The following is a 19,822-nucleotide window of genomic DNA, read 5'->3' as shown; positions in this document are numbered from 1 at the left end:
AAAAGGAGAAGAAGCGGGATACAAAAGAGAGAAAAAGGAGAAAAAGCAGAATACAAAAGAGAGAAAGGAGAAGAAGCGGGATACAAAAGAGAGAAAAGGAAAAAAGCAGAATACAAAAGAGAGAAAAAGGAGAAAAAGCAGAATACAAAAGAGAAAAAGGAGAAGAAGCGGGATACAAAAGAGAGAAAAAGGAGAAAAAGCAGAATACAAAAGAGAGAAAGGAGAAGAAGCGGGATACAGAAGAGAGAAAAGGAGAAAAAGCAGAATACAAAAGAGAGAAAGGAGAAGCGGGATACAAAAGAGAGAAAAGGAAAAAAGCAGAATACAAAAGAGAGAAAAAGGAGAAAAAGCAGAATACAAAAGAGAGAAAGGAGAAGAAGCGGGATACAGAAGAGAGAAAAGGAGAAAAAGCAGAATACAAAAGAGAGAAAGGAGAAGCGGGATACAAAAGAGAGAAAAGGAAAAAAGCAGAATACAAAAGAGAGAAAAAGGAGAAAAAGCGAGAAACAAAAGAGAAAAAGGAGAAAAAGCAGGATACAAAAGAGAAAAAAGGAAAAAAGCAGAATACAAAAGAGAGAAAATGGAGAAGAAGCAGGATACAGAAGAGAGAAAAGGAAAAAAGCAGAATACAAAAGAGAGAAAAAGGAGAAGAAGCGGGATACCAAAGAGAAAATGGAGAAGAAGCAGAATACAAAAGAGAAAAGGAGAAGAAGCGGGATACCAAAGAGAAAATGGAGAAGAAGCAGAATACAAAAGAGAGAAAAAGGAGAAGAAGCGGGATACAAAAGAGAGAAAAAAGGAGAAGAAGAGGGATACCAAAGAGAAAATGGAGAAGAAGCAGAATACAAAAGAAAAAGGAGAAGAAGCGGGATACAAAATTGAGAAACGGCAGAACCGTTCGGGGCCGCGCGGGCTCGGCACGCACCGGGAGGCGCCGCGGTGCGCCGGCGGTGCCGCGGGCGCGGGGCGCGGGCGCTCGCGGGAGCCGGGCCGCTCCTCGTCGCTGCCGCCGAAGCTGGTGATGAAGGTGATCTTCTCCTCCCGGCCCGGCGACGGCGTCCGCGACGAGCGCGAGCGCGACTCCGAGCTCGACTCCGACGGCGACCTGCGCGACCACGGCGCCGCGGGTGGCACCGGCACCGGCACCGGCACCGGCACCGGGACAGGGACAGGGGTGGTACCGGGGTGGTGCCAGGGTGGTACTGGGGTGGTAACGATACCAGGGGTGGTACTGGGGTGGTAACAGTACCAGGGGTGGTACCGGGGTGGTAACAGTACCAGGGGTGGTACCGGGGTGGTAACGATAGCAGGGGTGGTACCAGGGTGGTAACAGTACCAGGGGTGGTACTGGGGTGGTAACGATAGCAGGGATGGTACTGGGGTGGTAATACCAGGGGTGGTACCGGGGTGGTAACAGTGCCAGGGGTGGTACCGGGGTGGTAACAATAGCAGGGATGGTACCTGGGTGTTGCTGGGGGTGGTACTGGGGTGGTAACAATAGCAGGGATGGTACCGGGGTGGTAATACCAGGGGTGGTACCAGGGTGGTAACAGTACCAGGGGTGGTACCGGGGTGGTAACAGTGCCAGGGGTGGTACCGGGGTGGTAACAGTGCCAGGGGTGGTACCTGGGTGTTGCTGGGGGTGGTACTGGGGTGGTAACAATAGCAGGGATGGTACCGGGGTGGTAACAGTGCCAGGGGTGGTACTGGGGTGGTAACAGTGCCAGGGGTGGTACTGGGGTGGTAACAGTACCAGGGTGGTACCGGGGTGGTAACAGTTCCAGGGGTGGTACTGGGGTGGTAACAGTGCCAGGGGTGGTACTGGGGTGGTAACAGTACCAGGGTGGTACCGGGGTGGTAACAGTGCCAGGGGTGGTACTGGGGTGGTAACGATAGCAGGGATGGTACTGGGGTGGTAATACCAGGGGTGGTACCGGGGTGGTGCCGGGGTGGTACTGGGGTGGTGCCGATACCAGGGGTGGTACCGGGGTGTTGCTGGGGGTGGTACCGGGGTGGTAACAATACCAGGGGTGGTACCGGGGTGGTACCGATACCAGGGGTGGTACCGGGGTGGTGCCAGGGTGGTACTGGGGTGGTACCGATACCAGGGGTGGTACTGGGATGGTACTGGGGTGGTACCGATACCAGGGGTGGTACTGGGATGGTACTGGGGTGGTACCGATACCAGGGGTGGTACTGGGATGGTACTGGGGTGGTACCGATACCAGGGGTGATACTGGGGTGGTACCAATACCAGGGGTGGTACCAGGGGTGGTACCAGTACCAGGAGTGGTACCAGGGTGGTGCTGGGGGTGGTACCGGGGTGGTACCGGGCAGGTACTGGGGATGGTACCGGGGCGGTACCGGTACCGGGGGTGGTACCAGGGTGGTACCGATACCAGGGGTGGTACCAGGGTAGTGCTGGCATGGTACTGGGGATGGTACCGGGGTGGTACCAGGGGTGGTACCAGGGTGGTAACAATACCGGGGGTGGTACCGATACTGGGAGTGGTACTGGGGTGGTACCAGGGGTGGTACCAGTACCAGGAGTGGTACCAGGGTGGTGCTGGGGGTGGTACCGGGGGTGGTAGCAGGATGGTACGGGGGTGGTACCGATACCGGGGGTGGTACCGATACCGGGGGTGGTACCGGGGTGGTACCGGGGGTGGTACCGATACCAGGGGTGGTACCGGGGGTGGTACCGGGGTGGTACCGGGGTGTTACCGTTTGTAGGGGTCGTAGGTGGGGCTGTCCCGGCGGGCGTAGCTGTGGGGAGACACAAACGGGGGTTCGGGGTGAGACAGGGGGATTTGGGGGGAATTTGGGGAATTTGGGAGGAAATGGGGAGAACTGGGGGGATTTTGGGGATACCTGGGGGGAATTGAGAGGGATTTGAGGGGATTTGGGGGGATTTTGGGAGGGAATTGGGGGAATTTGGGGGGAAATGGGGAGAACTGGGGGGATTTTGGGGGGACTTGGGGGGATTGAGAGGGATTTGAGGGGATTTGGGGGAGGTTTGGGGGGAATTGGGGAATTTGGGGGGAAATGGGGAGAACTGGGGGGATTTTGGGGGGACTTGGGGGGATTGAGAGGAATTTGAGGGGATTTGGGGGAGGTTTGGGAGGGAATTGGGGGAATTTGGGGGGAAATGGGGAGAACTGGGGGGATTTTGGGGGGACTTGGGGGGATTGAGAGGAATTTGAGGGGATTTGGGGGAGGTTTGGGGGGAATTTGGGGGGAAATGGAGTGAACTGGGGGGATTTTGGGGGGACCTGGGGGGATTGAGAGGGATTTGAGGGGATTTGGGAGGGAATTGGGGGAATTTGGGGGGAAATGGGGAGAACTGGGGGGATTTTGGGGGGACTTGGGGGATTGAGAGGGATTTGAGGGGATTTGGGGGGATTTTGGGAGGGAATTGGGGAAATTTGGGGGAAAACGGGGGGATTTGGGGGAAGACGGGGGATTTTGGGGGGAAAATTGAAAGATTTGGGGGGATTTATAAGGAATTGAGAGAATTGTGGAGTTGGGGGAATTTGGGGGGAGAATTATGAGGATTTGGGGCGGATTTTGGGAATTTTTAGGGAACTGGGGGGAAATGGGAGGGAATTGGAGAAATGGGGGATGTGGCGGGAGAATTGGGGGCAGATTTGGGGGGGATTTGGGGGAATTGTGGGGGAAGAGGGGGATTTGGGGGAGAAAACATGGGGTGTGGGGAGGAAAAAGGGATTTTGGGGTGAAAAGGTGGGGTTTGGGGGGGTTAGGGTGGGAAATTGGGGGGATTTTGGGAGAAAAGGGTGGAAGTGAGGGGGACTGGGGGAATAATGTGGGGATTTGTGAGGAAATGGGGGGGAAATTCGGGAATTTGGAGGGAATTGGGGGGAATTGAGGGGAAAAATGGGACTTTGGGGGTGAAAAGGTGGTGTTCGGGGGGATTGGGGGGACTTGGAAATTTAGGATTTGGGGGAAAAATGGGATTTTGGGGATAAAAAAGTGGGATACAAAGGAAAAACTGGATTTGGAAATGGAAATTGGGATTCTGATAGGATTTGGGAGGAAAAGGGGATTTAGGAATGGAAAGTTGGGATTTGGGAATGAAAAGTTGGGATTTGGGATAAAAATGTTGAGATTTGGGAGAAAAATCTTGAGATTTGAGGAGAGAATGTCGGGATTTGGGTGAGAATGTTGGGATTTGGGTAAAAAATGTTGGGATTTGGGATACAAACGTTGGGATTGGGGGTGAAAAGGTTGGGAATCTCACCTGGGGGGGCTGATTTTCCGGCCTTTCAGCCGCTTCTCCCGGAATTCCCGGCGCTGTCGGCGGGAGCGGCGGCCCTGGGGAAGGGATGGGAGGTGGGGAAGGGATTTTTGGGGATTTTCCAAGGGGAAATTCCCGTTTTTTCTGGGTTTTTTTCCGGGTTTTTCCCTCACCGAGTACATGGCCTTCTCCTCCTCCAGGGCCTTGGCGTTTTTGATGGCTTCGGCCTCCTCCTTGTCCTTCCTCAGCATCCTTTTTCCAGGGAAAAAAAAGCGGGATCAGGGCGGGGTTTTGGGGAGATCCCAAATTCCGAGGAAAAGGGACAGCCCTGAGCTGGAATTTCAGGGAAAAACGGGATTTTCAAGGCAGAATCTCAGGGAAAAAGGGAAAGTCTGGGAAAAAGGGGGGAAACTTCAGGAAAACCAGAATCCCAAGGAAAAATGGGTTTTCCAGGAGAGAATCCTCAGGGAAAATGGGATTTCTAGGGGAGAATCCCAAGGGAAAATGGGATTTCAAGGAGAAAATCCCAAGGAAAAGTGAGATTCCCAAGGCAAAATCCCAAGGAAAGCCAGGATCCCTGAGCCAAAATCCCAAGGAAATATGGGATTCCTGAGCCAAAATCCCAAGAATAAATTGGATTATTAAGAGAGAATCTGAAAGAAAAGTGGATTTCCATGAGAGAATCCCAAGGAAAAGCGGGATTTCCAGGAGAAAATCCCAAGGAAAAATTAGATTCCCAAACCAAAATCCCAAGGAAAAATGAGATTCCCAAACCAAAATCCCAAGGAAAATTGGGATTTTCAGGAGAGAATCCCCTGGAAAAATGAGATTCCCAAGACAAAATCCCAAGGAAAATTGGGATTTCCAGGAGAGAATCTGATAGAAAAGTGGGATTTCCAGGAGAGAATACCAAGGAAAAACGGGATTCCCAAGACAAAATCCCAAGGAAAATTGGGATTTCCAGGAGAGAATCTGATAGAAAAGTGGGATTTCCAGGAGAGAATCCCAAGGAAAAACGGGATTCCCGAGCCAAAATCCCAAGGAAAATTGGGATTTCCAGGAGAGAGTCTGAATGAAAAGTGGGATTTCCAGGAGAGAATACCAAGGAAAAACGGGATTCCCGAGCCAAAATCCCAAGGAAAATTGGGATTTCCAGGAGAGAATCTGAATGAAAAGTGGGATTTCCAGGAGAGAATCCCAAGGAAAAACGGGATTCCCAAGACAAAATCCCAAGGAAAATTGGGATTTCCAGGAGAGAATCTGAACGAAAAGTGGGATTTCCAGGAGAGAATCCCAAGGAGAAACAGGATTCCCAAGACAAAATCCCAAGGAAAATTGGGATTTCCAGGAGAGAATCCCAAGGAAAAACGGGATTCCCAAGACAAAATCCCAAGGAAAATTGGGATTTTCAGGAGAGAATCTGAACGAAAAGTGGGATTTCCAGGAGAGAATACCAAGGAAAAACGGGATTCCTGAGCCAAAATCCCAAGGAAAATTGGGATTTCCAGGAGAGAATCTGAACGAAAAGTGGGATTTCCAGGAGAGAATACCAAGGAAAAACGGGATTCCCGAGACAAAATCCCAAGGAAAATTGGGATTTCCAGGAGAGAATCTGAATGAAAAGTGGGATTTCCAGGAGAGAATCCCCTGGAAAAACGGGATTCCCGAGACAAAATCCCAAGGAAAATTGGGATTTCCAGGAGAGAATCTGAACGAAAAGTGGGATTTCCAGGAGAGAATACCAAGGAAAAACGGGATTCCTGAGCCAAAATCCCAAGGAAAATTGGGATTTTCAGGAGAGAATCTGAATGAAAAGTGGGATTTCCAGGAGAGAATCCCAAGGAAAAACGGGATTCCCAAGACAAAATCCCAAGGAAAATTGGGATTTCCAGGAGAGAATCCCAAGGAAAAACAGGATTCCTGAGCCGAAATCCCAAGGAAAAGCAGGAGCTCTCCCCGGGGTGGTGCTGGGGTCGGATCCCGGCTTTTCCCGAGGTTTTCCCGGGCCGTACCTGACGAAATCACCCTCGGCCATGCCGTAGGTGGTGGCTTGCTTGTTCAGGTCGGCCACTTGCTCCTGGTTCAGCTCATCCACGTCCACCTCCACGTCTGGAAAGACGGGCGGAAAAGCCTGGAACGGCGCCCGGGAGCGCCGGCGGGACCGCGCGCGCATCCCGCGGGAACGCTACCGATGTCCGGGATCACTTCGTCCTCGTCCGTGTTGGAGTCGTCCTCGGAGTCGTCGTCGTCGCCCGGGCGCTTGTCCAGGGCGTTCTCCAGCTCCTCCACCGTGCTGTCCTCGTAGGTGTAGCCGATGGAAGCCTTCTTCTCCGCCAGCCTGCCGGGAGCCGGCACACAGACCCCTCCAGCCCCCGGGGAGGGACGGATCCCCGGGAAGGGGGATGGCGAGGGGATGGAGAGGGGGATTGGGAAGGGAATTGTGACGGGAATTGTGAGGGGAATGGGGATTGGGAGGGGAATGGGGATTGTGAGGGGAATGGGGATTGTGAGGGGAATGGGGATTGTAAGGGATATTGTGAGGGGAATTGTGAGGGGAATTGGGATTGGGAGGGGAATGGGGATTGGGAGGGGAATGGGGATTGTGAGGGGAATGGGGATTGGGAGGGGAATGGGAACTGTGAGGGGAAATGGGGATTGTGAGGGGAATGGGGATTGCGAGGGGAATGGGGATTGTGAGGGGAATGGGAACTGTGGGGGAAATGGGGATTGGGAGGGGAATGGGGATTGTGAGGGGAATGGGGATTGGGAGGGGAATGGGGATTGTGAGGGGAAATTGTGAGGGGAATGGGGATTGTGAGGGGAATTGGGGATTGTGAGAGGAAATGGGGATTGGGAGGGGAATTGGGGATTGTGAGGGGAATGGGGATTGTGAGGGGAAATGGGGATTGTGAAAGGAATGGGGATTGTGAGGGGAATGGGAACTGTGAGGGGAATTGGGATTGTGAGGGGAATGGGAACTGTGAGGGGAAATGGGGATTGTGAGGGGAATTGGGATTGTGAGGGGAAATTGTGAGAGGAATGGGGATTGTGAAGGGAATTGGGATTGTGAGGGGAATGGGGATTGTGAGGAGAATGGGGATTGTGAGGGGAATGGGAACTGTGAGGGGAATTGGGGATTGTGAGGGGAATGGGGATTGGGAGAGGAAATGGGGATTGTGAGGGGAATGGGGATTGGGAGGGGAATTGGGGATTGTGAGGGGAATTGGGATTGTGACGGGAAATGGGGATTGTGAGGGGAAATGGGAACTGTGAGGGGAATTGGGATTGTGAGGGGAATGGGAACTGTGAGGGGAAATGGGAACTGTGAGGGGAAATGGGGATTGTGAGGGGAATGGGAATTGTGAGGGGAATTGGGATTGTGAGGGGAAATGGGGATTGTGAGGGGAATTGGGATTGTGAGGAGAATGGGGATTGTGAGGGGAATTGGGATTGTGAGGAGAATGGGGATTGTGAGGGGAAATGGGGATTGTGAGGGGAATGGGGATTGTGAGGAGAATGGGGATTGTGAGGGGAATGGGAACTGTGAGGGGAAATGGGGATTGTGAGGGGAATTGGGGATTGTGAGGGGAATTGGGATTGTGAGGGGAAATGGGGATTGTGAGGGGAATGGGAATTGTGAGGGGAATTGGGATTGTGAGGAGAATGGGGATTGTGAAGGGAAATGGGGATTGTGAAAGGAATGGGGATTGTGAGGGGAATGGGGATTGTGAGGGGAATTGGGATTGTGAGGGGAATTGTGAGGGGAAATTTTGAGGGAGAATGGGGATTGTGAGGGGAATTGGGATTGTGAGGGGAATGGGGATTGTGAGGGGAATTGGGATTGTGAGGGGAATTGGGATTGTGAAGGGAAATGGGGATTGTGAGGGGAATGGGAACTGTGAGGGGAATGGGGATTGTGAGGGGAATTGGGATTGTGAAGGGAAATGGGGATTGTGAGGGGAATGGGAACTGTGAGGGGAATGGGGATTGTGAGGGGAATTGGGATTGTGAAGGGAAATGGGGATTGTGAGGGGAATGGGAACTGGGAGGGGAATGGGGATTGGGAGGGGAATTGGGATTGTGAGGAGAATTGTGAGGGGAAATTTTGAGGGAGAATGGGGATTGTGAGGGGAATTGGGATTGTGAGGGGAATGGGGATTGTGAGGGGAATTGGGATTGTGAGGGGAATTGTGAGGGGGAATTGTGAGGGAGAATGGGGATTGTGAGGGGAATTGTGAGGGGGAATTGCAAGGGAAAAGGGAATTGTGAGGGGAATTGTGAGGAGGAATTGTGAGGGAGAATGGGGATTGTGAGGGAGAATGGGGATTGTGAGGGGAAATGAGGATTGTGAGGGGAAATGAGGATTGCAAGAGGAATGGGGATTGTGAGGGGAATGGGGATTGTGAGGGGAATTGGGATTGTGAGGGGAATTGGGATTGTGAGGGGAATGGGGATTGGGAGGGGAATTGGGATTGTGAGGAGAATTGTGAGGGGAAATTTTGAGGGAGAATGGGGATTGTGAGGGGAATTGGGATTGTGAGGGGAATGGGGATTGTGAGGGGAATTGGGATTGTGAGGGGAATTGTGAGGGGGAATTGTGAGGGAGAATGGGGATTGTGAGGGGAATTGTGAGGGGGAATTGCAAGGGAAAAGGGAATTGTGAGGGGAATTGTGAGGAGGAATTGTGAGGGAGAATGGGGATTGTGAGGGAGAATGGGGATTGTGAGGGGAAATGAGGATTGTGAGGGGAAATGAGGATTGCAAGAGGAATGGGGATTGTGAGGGGAATGGGGATTGTGAGGGGGAATTGCAAGGGGAATGGGGATTGTGAGGGGAATTGGGAGGGGGAATTTTGAGGGGGAATGGGAATTCTGGGGAAATGGGAAATCTGAGGAGGAATTGTGAGGGGAAATGGGAAACCTGAGGGAAAATGGAAATTCTGAGGGGGAATTGTGAGGGGAAATTAGAATTTTGAAGGGGAATTCTGAGGGGAAATGGGAACTCGGAGAAAATGGGGATTCTGAGGGGTAATTGTGAGGGAAAATGGGAATTCTGAGGGGAAATTGGAAATCTGATGGGGAATTATGAGGGAAAATGGGAAATCGGAGGGAAAATGGAAATTCTGAGGCGGAAAATGCAAATTCTGAGGGGAAATTTGGAGCGAAAATGGGAATTCGGAGGGAAAATTGAAATTCTGAGGGGCAATGGAAATTCTGAGGGGAAATTCGGAGGAAAAATGGGAATTCTGTGGGAAAATGGGAATTCTGAGGGAAAACGGGAATTCTGAGGGGAAGTGGGATATCTGAGCTGAATTCAGAGGGAAAACAGGAATCCCAAGCCAGAATCCCCCCAGGCAGAATCAGGAGCCCTTCCCAGGATGGTTTTGAGGGAGATTCCAGCAAAGGAGTGAGGGGAAAACTGGGATTTGGGGCATTATCCCAGAATTAGGATCATTCCCAAGGGTGTGGGGGTGCACTCCCGGTGTTTTCCCAGCCGGAATTCCCAGGAATTCCAACGTTTTTCCCTCACTTTTTCTTCTCATCCTCGTTGGGTTTCTGGAGGCCCCCGTAGAGCTCATCGATGTAGATCTGGTACAGGCACTGCTCCTCCGAGACTGGGATCGGGAATTTTGGCATCAAATCATTCCCTAAATCCCTCGGGAAACACCCCCAGGGGATCCGGAGCGGCCGGAATTCCCAAAAAAAAAAAAAAACAGGCAAAAAAGGACTCACTGCCAGCGAAGTCGTTCTGCACCAAGCCCCGGTACCGCTCGTAGTTGCATTTGCGCTCGTCTGACTCCTGCTCTGGTGACCTGGAAAATTGGGAATTCTGAGGGGATTTTGGGATCAAAATGGGAATTTTGGGGATAAAAGGTGGATCTGAAGGAAGAAATGAAAATTTTGTGCTTAAAAAAGCTGGATTTGGGGGAAAAAGAGGTGGATTATGAGGGTCTCCCCCCTCATAGTTGTATTTGTGCTCATCGGATTCCTGCTCCGGTGAGCTGGAAAATCAGGAATTCTGAGGGGATTTTGGGATCAAAATGGGAATTTCAGGGATAAAAGGTGGATCTGAAGGAAAAATGAAAACGTTTGTGTTAAAAAAAGGTGGATTTGGCAGGAAAAAAGGTGGATTATGAGGGTCTCCCCACTTGTAATTGCATTTGCGCTCCTGAGATTCCTGCTCTGGTGAGCAGGAAAATTGGGAATTCTGAGGGGATTTTGGGATCAAAACAGGGATTTTAGGGATAAAAGGTGGATGATAAGGAATAAAAGATAATTTTGTGCTAAAAAAAAGGCTGGATTTGGGGGAAAAAAGGTGGATTATGAGGGTCTCCCTGCTTGTAATTGCATTTGCACTCGTCCAATTCTTGGTCCAGTAAGCTGGAAAAATGGGAATTCTGAGGGGATTCTGGAATCAAAATGGAAATTTTGGGAATAAAAGGTGGATCTGAAGGAAAAAATGAAATTTTTGTGCTAAAAAAACTAGATTTGGGAGGAAAAAAGGTGGATTATGAGGGTCTCCCCCCCTCACAGTTGCATTTACGCTCGTCTGACTCCTGGTGACCTGGAAAATCAGGAATTGTGAGGGGATTTTGGGATCAAAATGGGAATTTCAGGGATAAAAGGTGGATATGAAGGAAAAAATGAAAAATTTGTGTTAAAAAAAGTGGATTTGGCAGGAAAAAAGGTGGATTATGAGGGTCTCCCTGCTCGTAGTTGCATTTGCACTCCTGAGATTCCTGTTCTGGTGAGCAGGAAAATCGGGAATTCTGAGGGGATTTTGGGATCAAAACAGGGATTTTGGGATCAAAATGGAAATTTTGGGGATTAAAGGGATATTTTAGAGTATAAAGAGAAACTTTGCCCTAAAAAGGAGGGAATTTGGGGGTAAAAAGGGTGGATTTTGGGGAAGAAAATGGGGATTTTGGAGGGGTTGTAGTTGCATTCGTGCTCGTTCAATTCATGCTGCAGGGAGCTAGAAAAACAGGAATTCTGAGAGAATTTTGGGATGAAAACACGGATTTTGGGGTTCAAATGGATATTTTATGGATGCAATGCAGATTTTATGGGTTCAAAGGGGGATTTTTTGCTAAAAAAAGAGGGATTTTATGGCTCCAAAGGGGGGATTTTGGAGCTCAAACACAGATTTTTACAGATCCAACGTGGATTTTTGGGAACAAAACAGGGATCATTGGGATCCAAGATGGATTTTGGGGATCCAAAGATGAATTTCACGGATCCAAAGCGGAATTTCAGGGGATTTTCCGAGATCAAATGCAGATTTTGGGGTCAAAACACAGATTTAGGACCCTTCCACCCAGGCCTGGCGGGACGCCAGCCCCAAAACTGTGGGGGAATTCCTTGGGAATTTTTTTGGGTATTTTTTTTGGGAATCTCATGGGAATTTTTTGGGAATCTTACGTGGGGCTGAGCAGGGCCGGGGTGTACATGGGGATGAAATCCAGGTGGGCGCGGACGTCGAACCGGTCGATCATGTTGTTGGTGTCCCCCTGCCAGGGCATCCTGCCGGGAAAAACCGAGCCTTGGGAATGGGAAAAATCCCGGAATTCCCGCCCGGAATGCTCAGAATTCCCCACTTTCCTTCAGCAAAACAAAAAATGGGAAAGGTGATTCCCCCAAAAAAAAGATGAATTTTCTTTGGGTTGATGGAGTAAAACCAGGTTAAATTTCATTTTGGGGGGGAAATAGGGATTTATCCAGCCCTGGGGGTGATTCCAGGGTGGGGATCCCATGGGATTTTCTCCCTGGAATGAGCAGAATTCCCCCTTTTCCATCAGGAAAAAATGGGAGTGATCACTCCAATAAAACCTGAATTCTGCCCAGATTTGCTCAAAACCGCCCAAATTCCAACCCCAGGGAAATCCCGGATTTCTCCATCCCTGGGGGATGATCCAAGGAATATTCCAGAGATAATTCCATGGAATTTATCCCTGGAATGAGCAGAGTTCCTTCAGAAAAATTGGAACAGCGGCTCCAAATCCTCCCGGATTTGCCCAAAACCACCCAAATTCCAACCCCAGGGAAATCCCGATTTTCTCGATCCCAGGAACATTCCAGAGATAATTCCATGGAATTTATCCCTGGAATGAGCAGAGTTCCTTCAGAAAAATTGGAACAGCGGCTCCAAATCCTCCCAGATTTGCCCAAAACCGCCCAAATTCCAACCCCAGGGAAATCCCGATTTTCTCCATCCCTGGGGGATGATCCCAGGAACATTCCAGAGATAATTCCGGGAATTCCGGGCGGGAATTCCGGCTGGGCTCACATGTTGACCGGGCTCTCGGCTGCCAGCGCCACGGCGGAGTCCAGGTGCACCTTGCAGGCCCGGCCGTGCACCTGCAGGAACTGGGCCGGGTCCTTTTTCTGGGAAAAATGGGAAAATCCTGGAATTAGGGGCGGCAGGGAAAGGTGGGAACGGGGGGAGGGATCCCGGGAAAAGAGGGGACACGGTTGGAATGGAGGGAAAGGGAGGTGAGGGGTGGAACTGCTGGGAAAAATGGGAATTTGGGGGGAAAAATGGGAATGTTGGGGTGAAAAATGGGAATGTTGGGGTGAAAAATGGGAATTCAGGGTGAAAAATGGGAATGTTGGGGGGAAAAATGGGAATATTAAGGGGAAAAATGGGAATGTTGGGGTGAAAATGGGAATGTTGGGGTGAAAAATGGGAATGTTGGGGGGAAAAATGGGAATGTTGGGGGGAAAAATGGGAATGTTGGGGTGAAAATGGGAATTTGGGGAGAAAAATGGGAATGTGGGGCGAAAAATGGGAATTCAGGGCGAAAAATGGGAATGTTGGGGTGAAAAATGGGAATTCAGGGTGAAAAATGGGAATGTTGGGGCTAAAAATGGGAATGTTGGGGGAAAAATGGGAATGTGGGGCGAAAAATGGGAATTTGGGGCGGAAAATGGGAATGTGGGGCAAAAAATGGGAATTCGGGGTGAAAAATGGGAAGAACCCCCCAAACTGGTTCTGGGTCCCCCCAAACTGGGACAAGAACCCCCAAACTGGTGCGAACTGGCCCCAACTGGGACAAGAACCCCTCAAACTGGGACAAGACCCCTCAAACTGGTGTGAACTGGCCCCAACTGGGACAAGAACCCCCAAACTGGGACAAGAACCCCTCAAACTGGGACAAGAACCCCTCAAACTGGTGTGAACTGGCCCCAACTGGGACAAGAACCCCTCAAACTGGGACAAGACCCCTCAAACTGGTGTGAACTGGCCCAAACTGGGACAAGAACCCCCAAACTGGGACAAGATCCCCTCAAACTGGGACAAGAACCCCTCAAACTGGTGGGAACTGGCCCCAACTGGGACAAGAACCCCTCAAACTGGGACAAGAACCCCCCAAACTGGGACAAGAAGCCCCAAACTGGTGGGAACTGGCCCCAACTGGTTCTGGACCCCCCAAACTGGTTGAGGACCCCCCAAACTGGTTCTGGGTCCCCCCAAACTGGGACAAGAACCCCTCAAACTGGGACAAGACCCCTCAAACTGGTGGGAACTGGCCCAAACTGGGACAAGACCCCTCAAACTGGTTCTGGGTCCCCCCAAACTGGGACAAGAACCCCCAAACTGGTGTGAACTGGCCCAAACTGGGACAAGAACCCCTCAAACTGGTGTGAACTGGCCCAAACTGGGACAAGAACCCCTCAAACTGGTGTGAACTGGCCCAAACTGGTTCTGGGTCCCCCCAAACTGGGACAAGAACCCCCAAACTGGTGTGAACTGGCCCAAACTGGGACAAGAACCCCCCAAACTGGTTCTGGGTACCCCCAAACTGGGACAAGAACCCCCAAACTGGTGTGAACTGGCCCAAACTGGGACAAGAACCCCCCAAACTGGTTCTGGGTCCCCCCAAACTGGGACAAGAACCCCCAAACTGGTGTGAACTGGCCCAAACTGGTTCTGGGTCCCCCCCGAACCGGTTTGGCACTCACGATCTTCTCGTAGTACTCGCGGCGCCGCTCGGCGCGTTTCTTGTAGTCCACCATCATCCCCCGCAGCTTGCGCTCGTGCTTCCGCGCCTCGTGCCACATCCCGCCCCCTTCCGGAACCTTCCGGGACCTTCTGGAACCTTCCGGGACCTTCCGCGGGGTTCTGGAACCTTCCACAGGGGTCTGGAACCTTCCGGGACCTTCCACGGGGGTCTGGAACCTTCTGGAACCTTTCACAGGGGTCTGGAACCTTCCGGAACCTTCCGAGGCCTTCTGGAACCTTTCACAGGGTTTCAGAACCTTCTGGAACCTTTCACCGGTCTCTGGAACCTTCCAGGACCTTCCACGGGGGTCTGGAACCTTCTGGAACCTTTCACGGGGTTCTGGAACCTTCCGGGACCTTCCACGGGAGTCTGGAACCTTCTGGGAACTTTCACAGGGTTCTGGAACCTTCCAGGACCTTCCGAGGCCTTCTGGAACCTTCCGGGACCTTTCACAGGGTTCTGGAACCTTCCGGGACCTTTCACAGGGGTCTGGAACCTTCCACGGGGTTCTGGAACCTTCCAGGACCTTCCACGAGGTTCTGGGACCTTCCACAGGCTTCTGGAACCTTCTGGGATCTTCCACGAGGTTCTGGGACCTTCTGGAACTTTCCACGAGGTTCTGGGACCTTCCACGAGGTTCTGGGACCTTCTGGGACCTTCCACGAGGTTCTGGGACCTTCTGGAACTTTCCACGGGGGGTCTGGGACCTTCCACAGGCTTCTAGAACCTTCCACGGGGTTCTGGAACCTTCTGGGATCTTCCACGAGGTTCTGGGACCTTCTGGAACTTTCCACGGGGGTCTGGAACCTTCCACAGGCTTCTAGAACCTTCCACGGGGTTCTGGAACCTTCTGGAACTTTCCACGGGGGGTCTGGGACCTTCCAGGAGGTTCTAGGACCTTCTGGAACCTTCCATGGCGGTCTGGGACCTTCCGGGACCTTCCACGGGGTTCTGGAACCTTCCGGGACCTGCCGGGGAACGGAGGAGGGGGAGGGGGAGGAGCAGGAGGGTCCAGGGGTGGGGGAAGGGCTGGGATTGGGGGTAATTAACGGGCAAATTAGGGGGTAATTAGGGGGTTAATTAAGGGGGATCGGGGGTTAATTAAGGGGGGAAATTTGGGATAAAAATCAGAGAACAAGCGGGTAAATTTGGGATAAGATCAGGGATTAAGGGGGGAAAATGGGGATTAATTAAGGGGGGAATTGGGATTGATTAAAGGGGAAATTGGGGGTAATTAAGGGGGATTTAGGGGTTAATTAATGTGGAATTAGGAGGTAATTAAGGGGGAATTGAGGGGGAATTAAGGGGGAATTGAGGGGTAATTAAGGGGGATTGGGGGTTAATTAAGGGGGAAAATTTGGGATAAAAATTGGGAATTAAGGGATTCATTAAGAAAGAGATTGGGGAATAATTAAGAGGTAATTGGGGGTTAATCAAGGGGGAATTTGAGGTAATTAAGGGGGGAAATTTGGTATAAAAAGTTGGGATAAAGGGAGAAAATTGAGATTGATTAAAGGGGAAATTGGGGATTAATTAATGGGTAATTAGGAGTTAAAGGGGAATTAGGGGGAAAATAATGGGGAATTAGGAAGTTAATTAGGGAGGAATTGGGGATTAATTAGGGGGGAATTAGAAATTAATTAAGGGGGAAATTTGGGATAAAAATTGGGGATTAAGGCGGGGAAAATTCGGGATTAATGAAGGAGGAGATTGGGAATAAAGGGGAGAAAATTTGGAATAAAAATAGAAAAGTGAGAATAAAAATTAAAAATGGGAATTAAAGGGGAAATTGGGAATTAAAGGGGGAAATTGGGAATTAAAAGGGAAATTGGGAATTAAAGGGAGGGAAATTGGGAATTAAAGGGAGGGAAATTGGGAATTAAAGGGGAAATTGGGAATTAAAGAGGGAGATTGGGAATTAAAGAGGAAATTGGGAATTAAAGGGGGAAATTGGGAATTAAAGAGGAAATTGGGAATTAAAGAGGGAGAAATGGGAATTAAAGAGGAAATTGGGAATTAAAGGGGGAAATGGGGAATTAAAGGGGAAATTGGGAATTAAAGAGGGAAATTGGGAATTAAAGGGGGAGAAATGGGAATTAAAGGGGGAAATTGGGAATTAAAGGGGGAGAAATGGGAATTAAAAGGGGAAATTGGGAATTAAAGGGGGAAATTGGGAATTAAAGGGGGAGAAATGGGAATTAAAAGAGGAAATTGGGAATTAAAGGGGAAATTGGGAATTAAAGAGGGAAATTGGGAATTAAAGAGGGAGAAATGGGAATTAAAAGGGGAAATTGGGAATTAAAGGGGAAATTGGGAATTAAAGAGGAAATTGGGAATTAAAGGGGAAATTGGGAATTAAAGAGGAAATTGGGAATTAAAGGGGGAGAAATGGGAATTAAAGGGGAAATTGGGAATTAAAAGGGGAAATTGGGAATTAAAGAGGGAGAAATGGGAATTAAAGGGGAAAATTGGGAATTAAAGAGGGAGAAATGGGAATTAAAGAGGAAAATGGGAATTAAAGAGGGAGAAATGGGAATTAAAGAGGGAGAAATGGGAATTAAAGAGGGAGAAATGGGAATTAAAGGGGAAATTGGGAATTAAAGAGGGAGAAATGGGAATTAAAGAGGAAATTGGGAATTAAAGGGGAAATTGGGAATTAAAGAGGGAGAAATGGGAATTAAAGGGGAAAATTGGGAATTAAAGGGGAAATTGGGAATTAAAGAGGGAGAAATGGGAATTAAAGGGGAAAATTGGGAATTAAAGGGGAAATTGGGAATTAAAGGGGAAATTGGGAATTAAAGAGGAAATTGGGAATTAAAGGGGAAATTGGGGATTAAAGAGGGAAATTGGGAATTAAAGAGGAAATTGGGAATTAAAGAGGGAGAAATGGGAATTAAAGAGGAAATTGGGAATTAAAGAGGGAGAAATGGGAATTAAAGGTGCGAGTTTGGGGAATTAAAGGGGAAATTGGGAATTAAAGAGGGAGAAATGGGAATTAAAGAGGAAATTGGGAATTAAAGAGGGAGAAATGGGAATTAAAGAGGAAATTGGGAATTAAAGGGGAAATTGGGAATTAAAGAGGGAGAAATGGGAATTAAAGGGGGAAATTGGGAATTAAAGAGGAAATTGGGAATTAAAGAGGGAAATGGGGAATTAAAGGGGAAATTGGGAATTAAAGAGGGAGAAATGGGAATTAAAGAGGAAATTGGGAATTAAAGAGGAAATTGGGAATTAAAGGGGAAATTGGGAATTAAAGAGGAAATTGGGAATTAAAGAGGGAGAAATGGGAATTAAAGAGGAAATTGGGAATTAAAGGGGAAAATTGGGAATTAAAGAGGGAAATGGGGAATTAAAGGGGAAATTGGGAATTGAAGAGGGAGAAATGGGAATTAAAGGGGAAATTGGGAATTAAAGGGGAAATTGGGAATTAAAGAGGAAATTGGGAATTAAAGGGGGAAATTGGGAATTAAAGAGGAAATTGGGAATTAAAGAGGGAAATTGGGAATTAAAGGGGGAAATTGGGAATTAAAGAGGAAATTGGGGAATTAAAGGGGAAATTGGGAATTAAAGGGGAAATTGGGAATTAAAGGGGGAAATTGGGAATTAAAGAGGAAATTGGGGAATTAAATGAGTCGCTAATGAGGGGCAGGCCCGGGGGGAAGGAGGAGGGCGCTAATTAAGCAATAATTAATTAATTAAGGGGGGAACGGCCCCGCCGCCATCGCCGCTCACCGCGCTCGGCGCACCCGGAAGCGGAAGTGACGGAAATGCGGAAGTGCAGGGGCTGGGGAGGGCGGGGCTTTGTGCCAGAACGAGGCTGGGGCGGGGCTGAATGGGGATGAGGGGAAGGGGCGTGGCTTTGTGCCAGAACGAGGCTGGGGCGGGGCTGAATGGAAATGAGGGGAAAGGGGGCGTGGCTTTGAGCCAGAACGAGGCTGGGGCGGGGCTGAATGGAGATGAGGGGAAAGGGGCGTGGCTTTGTGCCAGAACGAGGCTGGGGCGGGGCTGAATGGGGATGAGGGGAAAGGGGGCGTGGCTTTGTGCCAGAACGAGGCTGGGGCGGGGCTGAATGCAGATGAGGGGAAGGGGGCGTGGCTTTGTGCCAGAACGAGGCTGGGGCGGGGCTTAGGGATGCGGCTAATGAGGGGGCGTGGTTTGGGGAGGGGGCGGGACCTGAGCGGCGCCACTTCCGGGTTCTATTCCCAGTCTGATACTGGGACGGACTGGTCCCGCTTCCAGTTTGATACTGGGACAAACTGGGCCCAGTTCCAGCCCCAAACTGGGCCCAGTTCCGGCCCCAGACTGGTCCCAGTTCCTGTTCCAGACTGGTCCCAGTTCCAGTTTGATACTGGGACAAACTGGGCCCAGTTCCAGCCCCAAACTGGTCCCAGTTCCAGTTTGATACTGGGACAAACTGGGCCCAGTTCCAGCCCCAAACTGGTCCCAGTTCCAGTCCCAGATTGGTCCCAGTTCCAGTTCCAGACTGGTCCCAGTTCCTGTTCCATACTGGGACAAACTGGTCCCAGTTACATCCCCAGACTGGTCCCAGTTCCGGCCCCAGACTGTTCCCAGTTCCAGTTCCATACTGGTCCCAGTTCCGGCCCCAGACTGGTCCAAGTTCCAGTTTGATACTGGGCCAGACTGGTCCCAGTTCCGGCCCCAGACTGGTCCCAGTTCCATACTGGGCCAAACTGGGCCCAGTTCCGGCCCCAAACTGGTCCCAGTTCCAGCCCCAGACGGGTCCCAGTTCCGGCCCCAGACTGGTCCCAGTTCCAGTTCCATACTGGTCCCAGTTCCTGTTCCATACTGGGCCAAACTGGTCCCAGTTCCAGCCTCAAACTGGTCCCAGTTCCTGTTCCATACTGGTCCCAGTTCCTGTTCCATACTGGGCCAAACTGGGCCCAGTTCCTGCCCCAGACTGGTCCCAGTTCCAGTTCCAGACTGGTCCCAGTTCCAGCTCCATACTGGTCCCAGTTCCAGCTCCATACTGGTCCCAGTTCCATACTGGTCCCAGTTCCAGTTTGATACTGGGCCAAACTGGGCCCAGTTCCGGCCCCAAACTGGTCCCAGTTCCTGTTCCATACTGATCCCAGTTCCAGTTCCATACTGGTCCCGGTTCCAGTTTGATACTGGGACAAACTGGTCCCGGTTCCAGTCCCAGACTGGTCCCAGTTCCAACTCCAAACTGGTCCCAGTTCCTGTTCCATACTGGTCCCAGTTCCAACTCCAAACTGGTCCCAGTTCCTGTTCCATACTGGTCCCAGTTCCAGCCCCAGACTGGTCCCAGTTCCTGTTCCATACTAGGCCAAACTGGTCCCAGTTCCAGTTCCAGACTGGTCCCAGTTCCTGTTCCATACTGGTCCCAGTTCCTGTTCCATACTAGGCCAAACTGGTCCCAGTTCCAGTTCCAGACTGGTCCCAGTTCCTGTTCCATACTGGGCCAAACTGGTCCCAGTTCCAGTTCCAGACTGGTCCCAGTTCCTGTTCCATTCTGGTCCCGGTTCCAGTTTGATACTGGGACAAACTGGTCCCAGTTCCAGCCTCAAACTGGTCCCAGTTCCAGT

General features: G+C 50.5%; 1 protein-coding gene and 1 long non-coding RNA gene across 4 annotated transcripts in view; both read right to left on the bottom strand.

Annotated features, from left to right (window-relative positions):
* Positions 1-14,560, bottom strand: part of CLASRP (CLK4 associating serine/arginine rich protein) — a 30,219-nt gene extending 15,659 nt beyond the window's left edge. Inside the window, exons 1-12 of one of the 3 annotated variants that reach the window (XM_085564674.1) lie at positions 14,435-14,488; positions 14,218-14,354; positions 12,542-12,639; positions 11,677-11,778; positions 9,988-10,067; positions 9,785-9,869; positions 6,445-6,593; positions 6,268-6,364; positions 4,429-4,507; positions 4,259-4,332; positions 2,725-2,766; positions 926-1,105 (exon numbers count right to left, since the gene is read on the bottom strand). In XM_085564674.1, coding sequence (XP_085420800.1) covers positions 926-1,105; positions 2,725-2,766; positions 4,259-4,332; positions 4,429-4,507; positions 6,268-6,364; positions 6,445-6,593; positions 9,785-9,869; positions 9,988-10,067; positions 11,677-11,778; positions 12,542-12,639; positions 14,218-14,316 — 1,085 coding nt within the window. In that variant the 5' untranslated portion in view covers positions 14,317-14,354; positions 14,435-14,488. Of the gene's footprint in view, positions 1-925; positions 1,106-2,724; positions 2,767-4,258; positions 4,333-4,428; positions 4,508-6,267; positions 6,365-6,444; positions 6,594-9,784; positions 9,870-9,987; positions 10,068-11,676; positions 11,779-12,541; positions 12,640-14,217 lie in introns of all 3 variants that reach the window. The other 2 variants (XM_085564673.1, XM_085564675.1) reach the window with 2 other exon arrangements.
* LOC146764420 (uncharacterized) lies at positions 14,557-18,035 on the bottom strand. The gene is made up of 4 exons (XR_014950845.1): positions 17,991-18,035; positions 15,106-15,287; positions 14,966-15,035; positions 14,557-14,574 (listed from the first exon to the last, which is right to left on the bottom strand). It is a non-coding gene; the product is annotated as an uncharacterized LOC146764420 (long non-coding RNA).
* Between the last annotated feature and the right edge of the window lie 1,787 nt (positions 18,036-19,822).

The sequence above is a fragment of the Lonchura striata genome, chromosome 34 (genome assembly GCF_050655825.1).
Source record: "Lonchura striata isolate lonStrDom1 chromosome 34, ASM5065582v1, whole genome shotgun sequence".
NCBI lineage: Eukaryota > Metazoa > Chordata > Aves > Passeriformes > Estrildidae > Lonchura > Lonchura striata.
The sequence above is the reverse complement of the archived record's forward strand: the minus strand, read 5'-3'. Positions and strand labels throughout refer to the sequence as shown.